The sequence below is a fragment of the Poecilia reticulata genome, linkage group LG21, assembly GCF_000633615.1.
Source record: "Poecilia reticulata strain Guanapo linkage group LG21, Guppy_female_1.0+MT, whole genome shotgun sequence".
Taxonomy (NCBI): domain Eukaryota; kingdom Metazoa; phylum Chordata; class Actinopteri; order Cyprinodontiformes; family Poeciliidae; genus Poecilia; species Poecilia reticulata.
The window spans coordinates 5,171,758-5,183,487 of NC_024351.1; the positions used below are offsets into that span (position 1 = coordinate 5,171,758).

The following is an 11,730-nucleotide window of genomic DNA, read 5'->3' on the forward strand; positions in this document are numbered from 1 at the left end:
CTCTGATTGGCTAAGCAATGTAACGTGATCCTCTGATTGGCTAAGCAATGTAACGTGATCCTCTGATTGGCTAAGCAATGTAACGTGATCCTCTGCATTAAGTGATGGCGAAGCGGGGCGTCATCACGACTTTACACAACTGTGTCTTTACCTCCGCAGCAGAGGCTCCGCCGAACCCCCGGGGTTCGATCGAGCCCAGGTTAAGAACCACTGATCTAAATAGACCCAAACGTTGGAATTGTTGTGTAAATTTTGATAAATTTGTGCTGCTGTATAAATGAAACAGCTCAGCAGGACAGCAACATTTATAAAACACAGTTTGAAGTATCGCATCGGAAAAAAGTTGATAAAAACATCAAACTTTGAAATGGCTTCTGCAATTTTGCAAAAAAGGTTTTTATGCTTTTCTGAAATGTCTTAAAGAAGGAAACTCATTTATCACATCGGTTTTGATGTAGCAAAGGCTCCCATCCACCAGCGGGTTTGTGTTTTACCAGAGGCATGAAACTTGGACAAATTCAAAACTTCTAAATCTTTTAGAGATGTGCAGCCCATGCTAGTTTGCAAACTCTACATCTTGTTTATTACATGCATAGCGTTAAAGTTTGTAGTTTGTTTGTTTCGCACCAAACCAGAAGACGGAAACATGCCTCATTCGCATTTTCTTTTTTGTGGCATTTAAACATTTTGCTCCAAATTCGCATGACAATTGAATGTTAACAGTTCCCAAGACTCTTTAAACTTCAAGACAATTACAAAACACAAAACATTTATTTTATTCGATTTAAGTTTGCTCTTGTAGAAGCTATAATCAAAAAATAAATGTGTGCTAGCATAAGTCAGTTTGTTAAAAAGCCACAATATTTCCATAAAACTCATGATCTGCACTGAGTAACACTTTCTATTTAAATGTAAACCATCAGCTGTTGATGTTTCGCACAAGTGTTGCACCTTGTGAACATTTTGTTGATGTTCATTGCAAACGCTTGCATGGTTGTTCGCTGTTATTGGGGGTATGCTGAGGTTTTTCTTGTTCAACTGCCAGTCAGAAAATTTCAGCACATGTGGAGGATTAAGCAAAGAATAAAATCCACCGTTTTATTTTCAAAAAGTGACGCATATTTTGATTTATATATGTACAAAACAGCTATGAAGAGTTAAAAATGACTGAATTTCATAGAGACCAATGTGCGAAAAGTTTTATATCCATGCATAGTGAAGGTTCTGGTGCAGCTTTACTGTCTGAAAAGTTTCTTATTGAAGAAAAAAAGCACTTTGGGTCCGTTTGCTCTGGAAGTTGACCGTCTGTTTTTGTGCTGTTGCTGTTTGTGGCGATTATGCTCCGCCTGCGTGTTGTAAATATGTCAGAAACGTATTTTCGGTGTATAATTTTGTGCACACGTGTGTAAATAATTTTCTGTTCCTTGTACAATCGACCTTCATGAAATCTGGTGAAATGGCATAAAACGTGTCATAACTGTGAAGTTTGCCGTTTCATTTTTATGTGCAGAAAAAGTTTTGTAAAGTGGAATAAAACAGTGGATATGATGATTTCTTTCTGTTTCTGTAGGAAAAAAAACAACTTTAGTCAGTATTTTATATAAAAAACCTTTATTATCAGCAGCATTTCAAAAATACCAGTATGAAAAATTGATGAACAGCTTTACATATTTATAATTATAAATTAAGATTAAAATAAATGTGTAAACAAACAAACATCAGGCCTGAGCTTTTGGCTCAAGATAAAAATGAGCTGAAGGTGAAAACCTACATTCATGCTGATGTTTCTGTACAACTCATAATAACTGGAATATAAAGATATTCACATATCCCATAATAACACGCCAGGGAAAAACAATATTCCAAAATAAAATTCCCGTTTTTTGCTGAAATAATAATAAAAAAAGTGGTCAAAAGGCACTTAGCTGCAGGCTGGAAACGTTTTTATAACGAAACTGACTGAATTACTGCCAACACCAGGAGCCGACAACATTTCTCTCTGTTGATGTGACAGGGAAACAAACTGATTGTTTTTTGAGTTTATGATTTCTGCTGTTCTTTGAAGACTCGGTTTAAGATAAATACAGTCGAAAAATGTTTAAAATTCTTTTGATTTCGTCCATGGCTTTTAAATTCTGAACTTCTCTTCATCTGCTTTCTTTGGAAGAAAATGACGGCAACTGAATGTTCTTACGTTTTTCCTCAGAATTTCAGAATTCTGACTCTTCTGAGATGTTTCAACAAGTCAGAAATATAAGAAAAAAAAGTAAAATTTCTGAGAAACAGAATTTTAGAATTCTGAGAAAAGTAAAAATTCTGAGTTTAATTGAAAAATTCTAACAAAAAAAAAAATCTGAGAGAAAAGTCGGGTGTTTTATTCCTTCTTCAGTGTCTCTAATCCTCCTCCGTTGTTTTTATCTGTAATCTGTATTTAGGGACATTTTTTGCAAACTAATTCATAACATTCACATGTGCATTTAAACCCAGATCAGATTTATTGAGGTTTTGTTGTGGATCCAGGACCGACTGACGTCATGTGCAGTGAGCTAAACCGTGTTGCTCTCGCTGCTCCGCTGCCGTCTGGACGCCGCCGCTGCGGTTCTGGACCGAGTACAGCGCGCTGAACTGGGCCTGATGATTACTGATCATGGTCTTGAGTTGTGGGGTGATGAACGACCTCGCACAGTGGAGCCGCACCAGGCCCGTCTGACCCGCAGAACCAACCCACACATGGCTGCTCATGTTCGGGTTGAACCGGGCCTGGAGAGGAGAGTGAAGACAAAAAAGAACCAAAACGGACTGAATCATTCGGGTGAAGACACAAAACTCCAGTTTCTCAGCAGAATCAAAACACGTTGATGGGGACAAAATATAGACAAAAAACAAACAAAAACGTTTTTGATTTATTTTGCTATAAGTTGTAAATTAATTATTAACTAATTTACTTATGTAAATTACTTTTTTACCTCAACTCACTGATCTGCTTACCTACATAAGTTTATTGTGTACTCTGAAAAAATACAAAATCCTACAAGTATTTTAGTTTCCAGAGTAAATGTTTCAGCACAGCTGAAATAAGGCAAAACTAATTTACATGAAACTTTTCAACTAGAATTAGCAGCTTGTTTTAAGTTAATAATTCCTTAATGTTGATGAAAAAGTTCCAGTTCACTAGAAAATTATTTCACTTATTTACTTTCTAGCATCCATCCATCCATCCATCCATCCATCCATCCATCCATCCATCCATTTTCTTTCACCCTTGTCCCTCAGTGGGGTCAGGAGGTGCTGGTGCCTCTCCAGCTAACGTTCCGGGTGAGAGGCGGGGTCACACAACCACACACACACACACACACACACACACACACCTAGGGACAATCTGGAGAGACCAGTTAACCTGACAGTCATGTTTTTGGACTGTGGGAGGAAACCGGAGTACCTGGAGAAAACCCACCATGCACAGGGAGAACATGCAAAASWMMMTGCAGAAAGACCGGGAATCGAACCCAGAACCTTCTTGTTGCAAGGCAGCAGCTCTACCAACTGTGCCACTGTGCAGCCCACTTTCCAGCATATTAAGTTAATTTATTTCTTTTTTCCTTTTGAACTTTGCTAACTTACTTTTTATGTGCTTAATCTACTTTTCTAGTTTGTAGAAATGTACTTTACTTTATCAAATTACTTTTTTAATTCATCTACATATTTTCTTTCATTCCTAATTATTTATCTTACTGCTCATTTCCCTTCTTAGTTCTTTCCTTAATAATGTGGCAATTTATTTATTATCTCCTTCCATCCAAGCTTCCCTGTTTAATTATTTAAGCTTTTCTCATTATTTGTCTGCACTGTAAGCACTAAAAAAAACTGTTTTCAGGCTAAACTTTAATCTTATTTACAGTAAACCATCTGATTATCTGAGCTTCTTTAAGTAAACCTGTTGTCATTTATGAACGACTCGGCCGTCGCTCTGAGGAAGTCGATAAAACTTCCTGTAAATCCTCCCAGTGGTTTTAACTTTTTCTTTCTTTCTCTGCTGACTCATTCTTAACCATTTATTCCCTTCAGATGGAAAAAAAAAACTGTGAGGGATTCTTTGACCCATAAAGTGTCCGTCGATCACTTCGCCCTGAAGGGCAAAGCCGCTCCCTGGACTCTGCCTTTTAAATTAAACACATCATATCCTCAAATGGCCGCTCTCCATCTCCCCCTCCTTCCTCCTGCTGGGAGTGACATTTTTCTCATTTTCCACATCATTACATTTGGCCTGACTTTATAGCTGCCCATCAGAGAAGGAGGCAGATCCCACCTTTGATTTCTTTCTGGTACTTATCTGTTCATTTACTCAGTTTTTTCCTCCCTATATGTGCTGCAGAATGAGTGTGAAGAAACAGATAAAGTTGTAAACGTACCTGGTAGAGAGCAGCCAGCGGCATGTCATCCAGGCTCACAACTGCAGTTAATTCTGTGCTCTGCATGTGTTTCCACAAAGCGTGCTTACTGAGTCCTGTCAGGCATCGCTGGAAGTCAAAGGGACGAATATTAGCACTAAATATTCAAGTAATGGAAACAATGAACTGCTTCACTCCAACAGTGCGAGTTTCTAAACTCTTTTCAGACGGTTTGCATGAAAAATGAATGAATCTCTCCTGGCTCAGCTCTCCTGCAGTTAGCTTGGGCTAACTAAGCTAACAACCAGGCTACTGATGTCACTGCACTGCAAAAACACAACGTCTTACAAAGTATATTAGATCTATTATCTACTACAAATATCTTTGTACACTTGAAGAAAAACAAAACTAGCTTTCAAGTTACATTAGCTTGTATTAATTGAGTAATTCCTTAATATTGAAGAAAAAGTTCTTATTCCACTGGAGATTATTTCACTTATAACAAAATATTTTCCCATATTCAATTTAATTTAATTAAAACAAGCTCCTATATCTTCCTGAAAAGTTACTTGTAAGTTTTGTTTTATTTCAAGTGCACCAAGATATTTTCATTAAAAACCAAACCAAAAATACTTGGTAAGATTTTTTTTCTTTTTTTTTTTTAGAGGAAAATAAGGAACTTCTTTAAGTGTTTATAGTGCCAAATTCTTATTCCACTTGAAATAAGACAAAACTAACTTACAAGAATCTTTTCAGAATAGATGGATGGAAAAATAGAAGAATGGATCAAAGGAAGGATGGATTACTTGAGTCACTGAAATGCTTAAACGGTGAAAAAGTGAACAAAATCTAGAAATAAAATGTCTTTAATGCCATTTTTTTGTATGTATCCAAACCTGGAAAACTCTGAAATCAAATCCATGCTCCTGCAAATCGTATATAGGAACATATTCACTCTTTATTATAATCTTCAACCATAGATTAATATGCAAACGTTTGTCTTTGCACAAATTGTCCAAATATTGAATATATAGAAACTGCACACATATAACATGACTAACTAGGTAACAATCTGCCAATTAAAACCAAAAACTGGATGTAAGAAAACATTTTACTGAGATCTTCTACAGTTGTAGATTTGTGAAAATAAAAATATCACTTTAGAAAAAGTCTTCAAATCGGATTCAAATGACTTTTACTCACTTTGTTCTTTTTTTTTCTATCCTGAAGTTATTTATGCTGGTTTTAATCAATAAACATTACTACTGTGATAAAAAGACCACCAACCTACCATGTCCAAGTCTTTAAAGTGCAGGTAGTATTTCTTAACAGCCTGTTTGTACGTCTGAAACTGCAGGTGAAGACGAGAATCTCCGTTGTCTTCATCGTTTACTGTCTCTCCTGCTTCCTGTCCTTCCTCTTCCTCACCTTCTTGTGCTTCATAAGGCTCCATAGATGTGATGTAGGCAGGCTGAGGGAAAATAATTTATAAAACAGACTTTCTACATCTTTAAAACTTAAAAATCAATCAAAACGTGGAAAAATGGCTTTTTCTAGAACTTACAAAACGTCTCGAGGATGTTTTCTTGACAGAGCAGTTGGGCAGCGGTAAGATGGCGAGAATCAGTTCGCCGAGCATATCTGATGACATCACGGTGTGCAGCCAATCAGAGTAAGACAAGGACTGCGGCGACACAAACAGACCAATCAGAGTCATGAAGATCAGTTTTGAATGGAAAATATTAAATATCCTGAACAGAAAGATATGCTCAGGTTTTATAAATTAAATTAAATATTGTCAAACAAATGTCACCAGGCTCTTTACTTTGCAAAGCATTCTGGGTAGATGACATATGTTAGATGCTAAGGCGCTAGCTTGGTCCAACCAGAACAGCAGTGTTTTCTTGACAGAGCAATAATATGATTTTCATGTATCACAAACAACAACTTTGAGGTTAATAGGAAGATTACAACATGTTTAGGTCAATGTGTTGAACTAGTCGTGGTTCCCTTTAAGAGCAGCCAATAAAATGGGAAAAGCAGAAGCTGCTGCCAGCAGAAGCTGAGCCAATTTTCCATTTTAGGGGATTTATTTTAAAGTCTAAAAGTCATTTTTCACGGACATGATGTGGGATCTTAACTCACGTTTTAGACCATAAACTTTAAGATATCACTGCATGCGATTCTTCCTCAGTTTTCTTTAAAAAACTACAGATTTCTATCTCATTTTTTGCTCCAAAACCCCAAAATAAAGATAAAACTAGCATTTTATAACATCCACAATACAAATTTTGTACAGGAAATGTTGTAAAGTTATCTTTTTTCCACATGCCCAGTATGTTTCATGGCTCCAGGCATGGAGCCATGAAACATGAATGGATGGAGGTTTCACTCACCCATACAGATGTACTCCGAGGAATTGCAAAGTATGAGCGCAGGTAGTGATCAACGTAATGAACTCCAACTGAACTCCTCCTAAAACAACATCAGCAGAACATGTGGAATCAACCAGCACATTTTGAGAAAAGTTCATTCAGAAAAAGTGCAACATTTGGCCTCGAATATTTCAAGAAATTATGAAAATGCACATTTTCATTTTGTTTTTGTAAACTATAAATGCAGCCCTAGATTTAATAAGAGGTGTAATTCACCACTGGCTTAGATGAGTCAAAACAATTCTTAGTTGAAATATATATAAAAAAAAGATATGAAACTGTAAAATTATCGTATTTAAGTTTTAAGAGGAGTAGAAAATATCTCGCCTTCTTGTTTTTGTTTCCATCTAAATTCTGGAGGACAACATATTTTCTCTTTTTTTACGCTTTTCAGTGAACTGCAGATTTTTCTTCTGAAGGTACACATTTAATTTTAAATCAACAAAACATGTTTTTATGTTTCCAGACTCAAAATGACAGATTTTAGTCCTTTTTAGCCTGTATTTAAAATACCTGGTGAATCATCTGTTTATGGAACAGAAATGACTCAGTTTGCTAAAAAGACACATGCACATGTTTATGATAACAACAAATAAACTATTTTGGCATCATGCATGTACATAATGAATCTTATACAGTGTTTCCATGACAACAGACGCTGGGTTAGGAGCTTTCTTACGGTACGAAGGCAGATTCCTGGGCAACCAGAACCCCAGGTGAGTCCAGCGGCCAGCAGAGCTCAGTGGTCAGGTAGCGTTTCTGGACCTTGACCATGTTACCGAGCCTCCTCAGATCCCACGTCTTCAAGCAGCGGTCCTCACCCGCTGATGTCAACAAGTATCTGTCAACAGTTCGGGAAATGAATGAGTCATTTGGATGAATCCAAATGAATTGGGTGAAACACACACAAAAAAATTTGTCGTTTTTCTTCTCATTGATCAACTCTGCAGGCAGAGTCTGCCGTAAACAACTGATGATGCAGAAATCAATACGTTTTAATGGAAAGAAAATCTGTTCCCTTCATATCTGAGGACAAAAAAGGTTTTTGAATCTGAACAGAGAAAAGCAAAGCTCCATATTCTTCATTTGCAATTTTAACATTCTCTATTCATTTTAATCCAACTGATATCCTGTTTTATTGTTTTAACATAAAACAAGCAGCTGAAGTGCAAAAACACAAAATTAGGATTTTTTTAAAAATACAAAACTAATTAGTTGTAGATTTGCCCAGAAAAAAATGATGCTGCTGTGCTGTTAATGGTACCATTAATTATTCAGACGTTTCCATAGGAGCTGCAGTGATGCAACGTGAATACAAAGTTAAATCCACTGGTGCAGAAGTCTCACTGTGACTTCCTCTAGATTACTGAATGTACAGGAAGTAATAAAATACTAAAAGATATGAAATATCATCAACAGTGAGCAAAACATGGATGCAGGTTAACAACTAAGGACAAAAATGAAGCAAAAAGAATGAATACCTAAGAGTCAAGACAAAAATATCAGTAATAAAATAATTAAAATAGTTAGAATTCAAAATATTCCAAATATTTTTGAATTATTACAAATTAAAACCTTGAATTGCTCTTATGTTTTTCATGTAACTGAACAATTACAGAATAATCACAGAATATAACATGAACTTAATACTTTTTCCCACTAAGATTGATCTAAAACGACACACTAACAATGTAAATGCAAGAAATAAAACTCTAAATAAAATAAAAATTTAAAAACACATATATTCTATATTTTAGTAAAAGTTTAACATCAACATCATGTATCTGTAACTGATTTATATTTAAGGCCAAATTAACTACAACTTAGTAAAACAGAAATGACTTCAAAGTTAAACTGCCCTTTTATTTTAATTGAATAATCAACCGTTTCAATTGATTTTTGTCACTTCCAGCACTGAGCAAATGAGAATGTAAGATTTCTACAGAGTCGCACTGAGCAGTTGCAGAAATTTTAACTACCATCCTAATTTCACTGCCTGATGGAGCGAGCTGCTGCGACGCAGCGCTGCAGATTAACGTGTTTAACCAGAAGATCTTCATCATGTCGTAATGAAACAAAGAGACAGGAGAAAGGCAAAAATATTACTTAAGTTCTTGTTGGAATCTCAGTAAATCCACATTTTTGTTGTCACAAAAGACAGCAGGTAAAGTATCTAACATATAAGGAGAATATTTCTTCCCCTCCACTGTAAATGAAGCGGTTGAGGGATTTGATTTGATTTGATTTCATGGGAAAATAGCAGCAGAGCTTAATGAGGTGAAATATTGAAAGATATACACAGATATGTTTGTTTATATCATCACCTATAGCTGCTCTATTTCCAACAAAAACAGTTATTATTCAGGAAACACATTACAAATCTAAACATCAAGATTTATTTAGTCTTTTCTGGACAAAATAATTCAAAATAATTCAAAAAAACTTTTCTAAATAGAATCACGTTTCAGTATTTGTGAATTTCTCTGTCTAACTTACCTCCAAAAAATATTTGTGGATCATTTTCCTATGTATAGATTTTTTTTGCAGTGCATATCTAACATATTTTAAAGAAAAAGCAGCTTGGGAAGCTCAAATACCTTAGCACAATGCTACTTAACACACTGATGGCTGCCGTTTCCAAAGCAGCCAATCGGGGAGCTCCATTCATTTTGCTAGGCACTGATTGGCTGTACATCTGAAATAAGGAAGATGTTAGCTTCTGTTGTAGTGGTAAGATATTAAAGTATATTTGCTGTTTGAATAATTAAAATAGGCAGCTCTTAGCATTTTTAAAGGGGGTCGGACATATTTGCTGATTTCAGCTATAGCACTTGAAATTTTAACAAAAGAAAATATGCATATTTCATAGGCATGAATACAGAAAATGCATATTACCTATTAAAAAAAGACTATTGTTAGACTCTTTAATAAGCTTCTAACATAAAGATAAGTTAACATTGGAGCACCTCAGGGGCCAATTCTAGATCCTCTACAACATCAAAAGCTAATTTTGTCAACAGCGATGTTGCGCTTATTGCCCTGAACCAGTTCAGACAGCAGAGTGGCTGATTCAAAGAGCCCAAATTTGTGTAAAATAAGGTTTAGCAGCCACTTTTTAAACTTGTTTTATAGTTTTACATTGCCTTAAAGTAGAAGATTGATGCGTCAGTTTAAAAAAAAAAAAAAATGTTAATTTTTGAAGGTATTTACGCCCTGAAAGAAATTAAATTCAAAAGACAGTTTGGACTTTTTCAGCATCACAAACATGGAGGCACAATAAAATCTAGAAAATCTTTGCATCCTCCAACAGTCAGCGGGAGAAGAGCTCACCTGGATGCAGGACAGAAGACCAGAGCTCTGACGGCGTTGTCGTGAGCGAGTATCGATCGATAGGGCAGCAGAGTCAAAGACCGGTCTGGCTCTCTGACTCGCAACAGGGAAGATTTTGTACAAAGATCGAAGAGTCCAACAACACCTGAAAGGAGAGAAAAGGACTAAAGAAACAAAAGAATCCAAAAGACAAAAATATTTACTACAAGAAGAAATGAATCAGCAACAGAGAAAGATCCAGGTTATTTGTTTGCTCTTCCAGAATCAGGAAAATCAATTTGTACCATCGTAGAATCCAACAGCCATTATGTTGTGTGGTTTCTGAGGAAGCCAGTCCATAGACAGAACCTGTCCGCTCCTTTCGGCACGAGGAGATTTGATGCAGCCCAGTTTCAGGGTAATCACGCCTCGCGCCTGCAGAAAATGAGAAGGAAACAATGCAAAGCACACAAAACAAACATGACTTTGTACTTTCCTCCAGGCCAACCCTTCTAGACTGGACGTGTCGGCGGCGACACCTCTAAATTTGCAGTATYGTAATTCCGCCACACGTAGCGCTATCTGAAAAATTCCAACGGTTTCTGAAAGGGCAGACGTTGCACTTTCCAGCAAGTATCGGGTTAATACGGAAACTTCGCAGCTGCAGAGAGCGTAATTAATCCGGGGGGCACTCGTTTAATAGACGGTATATTGCGAAAATAACTTGCTGGATATTGAAAGTTCCGGTTGTTATGGATAAATGGGTAAGTATATCATCTCACAGGACATTTAAAGAACTACTTACAATTAAAATAAGGAAGATTTATATTAGGCAGACGCTCGAAAATCCGGCGCAACAGGGTTAAATGACAGACAGACGTAGAAACAGGGCCTACCTTGTAAATTGGTGGTTTTTCATCGTTTCTTTCTGCAAAGACACAAAAGCATCAACAAATTCAGTTACATATTTCCATTTTGAAATGTTTCTAGATGCAAATTTACATTGTAAGAAAATAAGAGATGTCATGGATGAAAAAAGTCTTCAAGATGCATGAAAGTGAATAAAAACCCATCATGTCTGTGGATCTTCTGGCTCTGATTCAGCAGTGGTTTTCTAAGTGATCATTTCTGTGTTTAATGGTTGGAGAAAAAGGTATCAGGCTGTTCTAGGTCATTAGTTTTCCCTCCTCCTCCGGTTTGGATTCGTAGCGGTTCGGATCAATAGTGTCCGGTTAATTCACCCAAACTATCCATCACTTCACCACAACCTCAGTAAAACACAGACTACTCCTTTACTGAATCCGGTCCAGCTTTAGATGRATGAATGACGTTCACACGCCATCGCAGAGGAAGTGCTGTCATCTGGGTTTTACAATAACATAAGTAATAATTTACATATTCAGGTCAAAATGTCAAACTTTACAAACTCAGATTAACAGAGTTTTTAACACATTTTTAAGGAGAAAGGTTAAAGAGGTGAAAAGACACAGATGGGAGGATGGATGGATGAATAGATGGATGGATGGATGAAGAGATAGATGGATGGATGGGTGGATGAATAGATGGATGGATGAATAGATAGATGGATGGAGGAATAG

The 11,730-nt window shown here is 36.4% G+C and overlaps 1 protein-coding gene across 2 annotated transcripts in view; it reads right to left on the reverse strand.

The window, feature by feature from the left end:
* Window positions 1–2,472: 2,472 nt before the first annotated feature.
* Window positions 2,473–11,730, reverse strand: part of gtf3c2 (general transcription factor IIIC, polypeptide 2, beta) — a 19,727-nt gene continuing 10,469 nt past the window's right edge. For both annotated transcript variants that reach the window (XM_008397192.2, XM_008397193.2), the window contains exons 12-20: window positions 11,029–11,060; window positions 10,438–10,567; window positions 10,154–10,298; window positions 7,503–7,664; window positions 6,785–6,863; window positions 5,953–6,072; window positions 5,680–5,859; window positions 4,410–4,517; window positions 2,473–2,760 (exon numbers count right to left, since the gene is read on the reverse strand). In XM_008397192.2, the coding sequence (XP_008395414.1) occupies window positions 2,533–2,760; window positions 4,410–4,517; window positions 5,680–5,859; window positions 5,953–6,072; window positions 6,785–6,863; window positions 7,503–7,664; window positions 10,154–10,298; window positions 10,438–10,567; window positions 11,029–11,060 (1,184 nt within the window). In that variant the 3' untranslated portion in view covers window positions 2,473–2,532. The remainder of the gene's footprint in view (window positions 2,761–4,409; window positions 4,518–5,679; window positions 5,860–5,952; window positions 6,073–6,784; window positions 6,864–7,502; window positions 7,665–10,153; window positions 10,299–10,437; window positions 10,568–11,028; window positions 11,061–11,730) is intronic.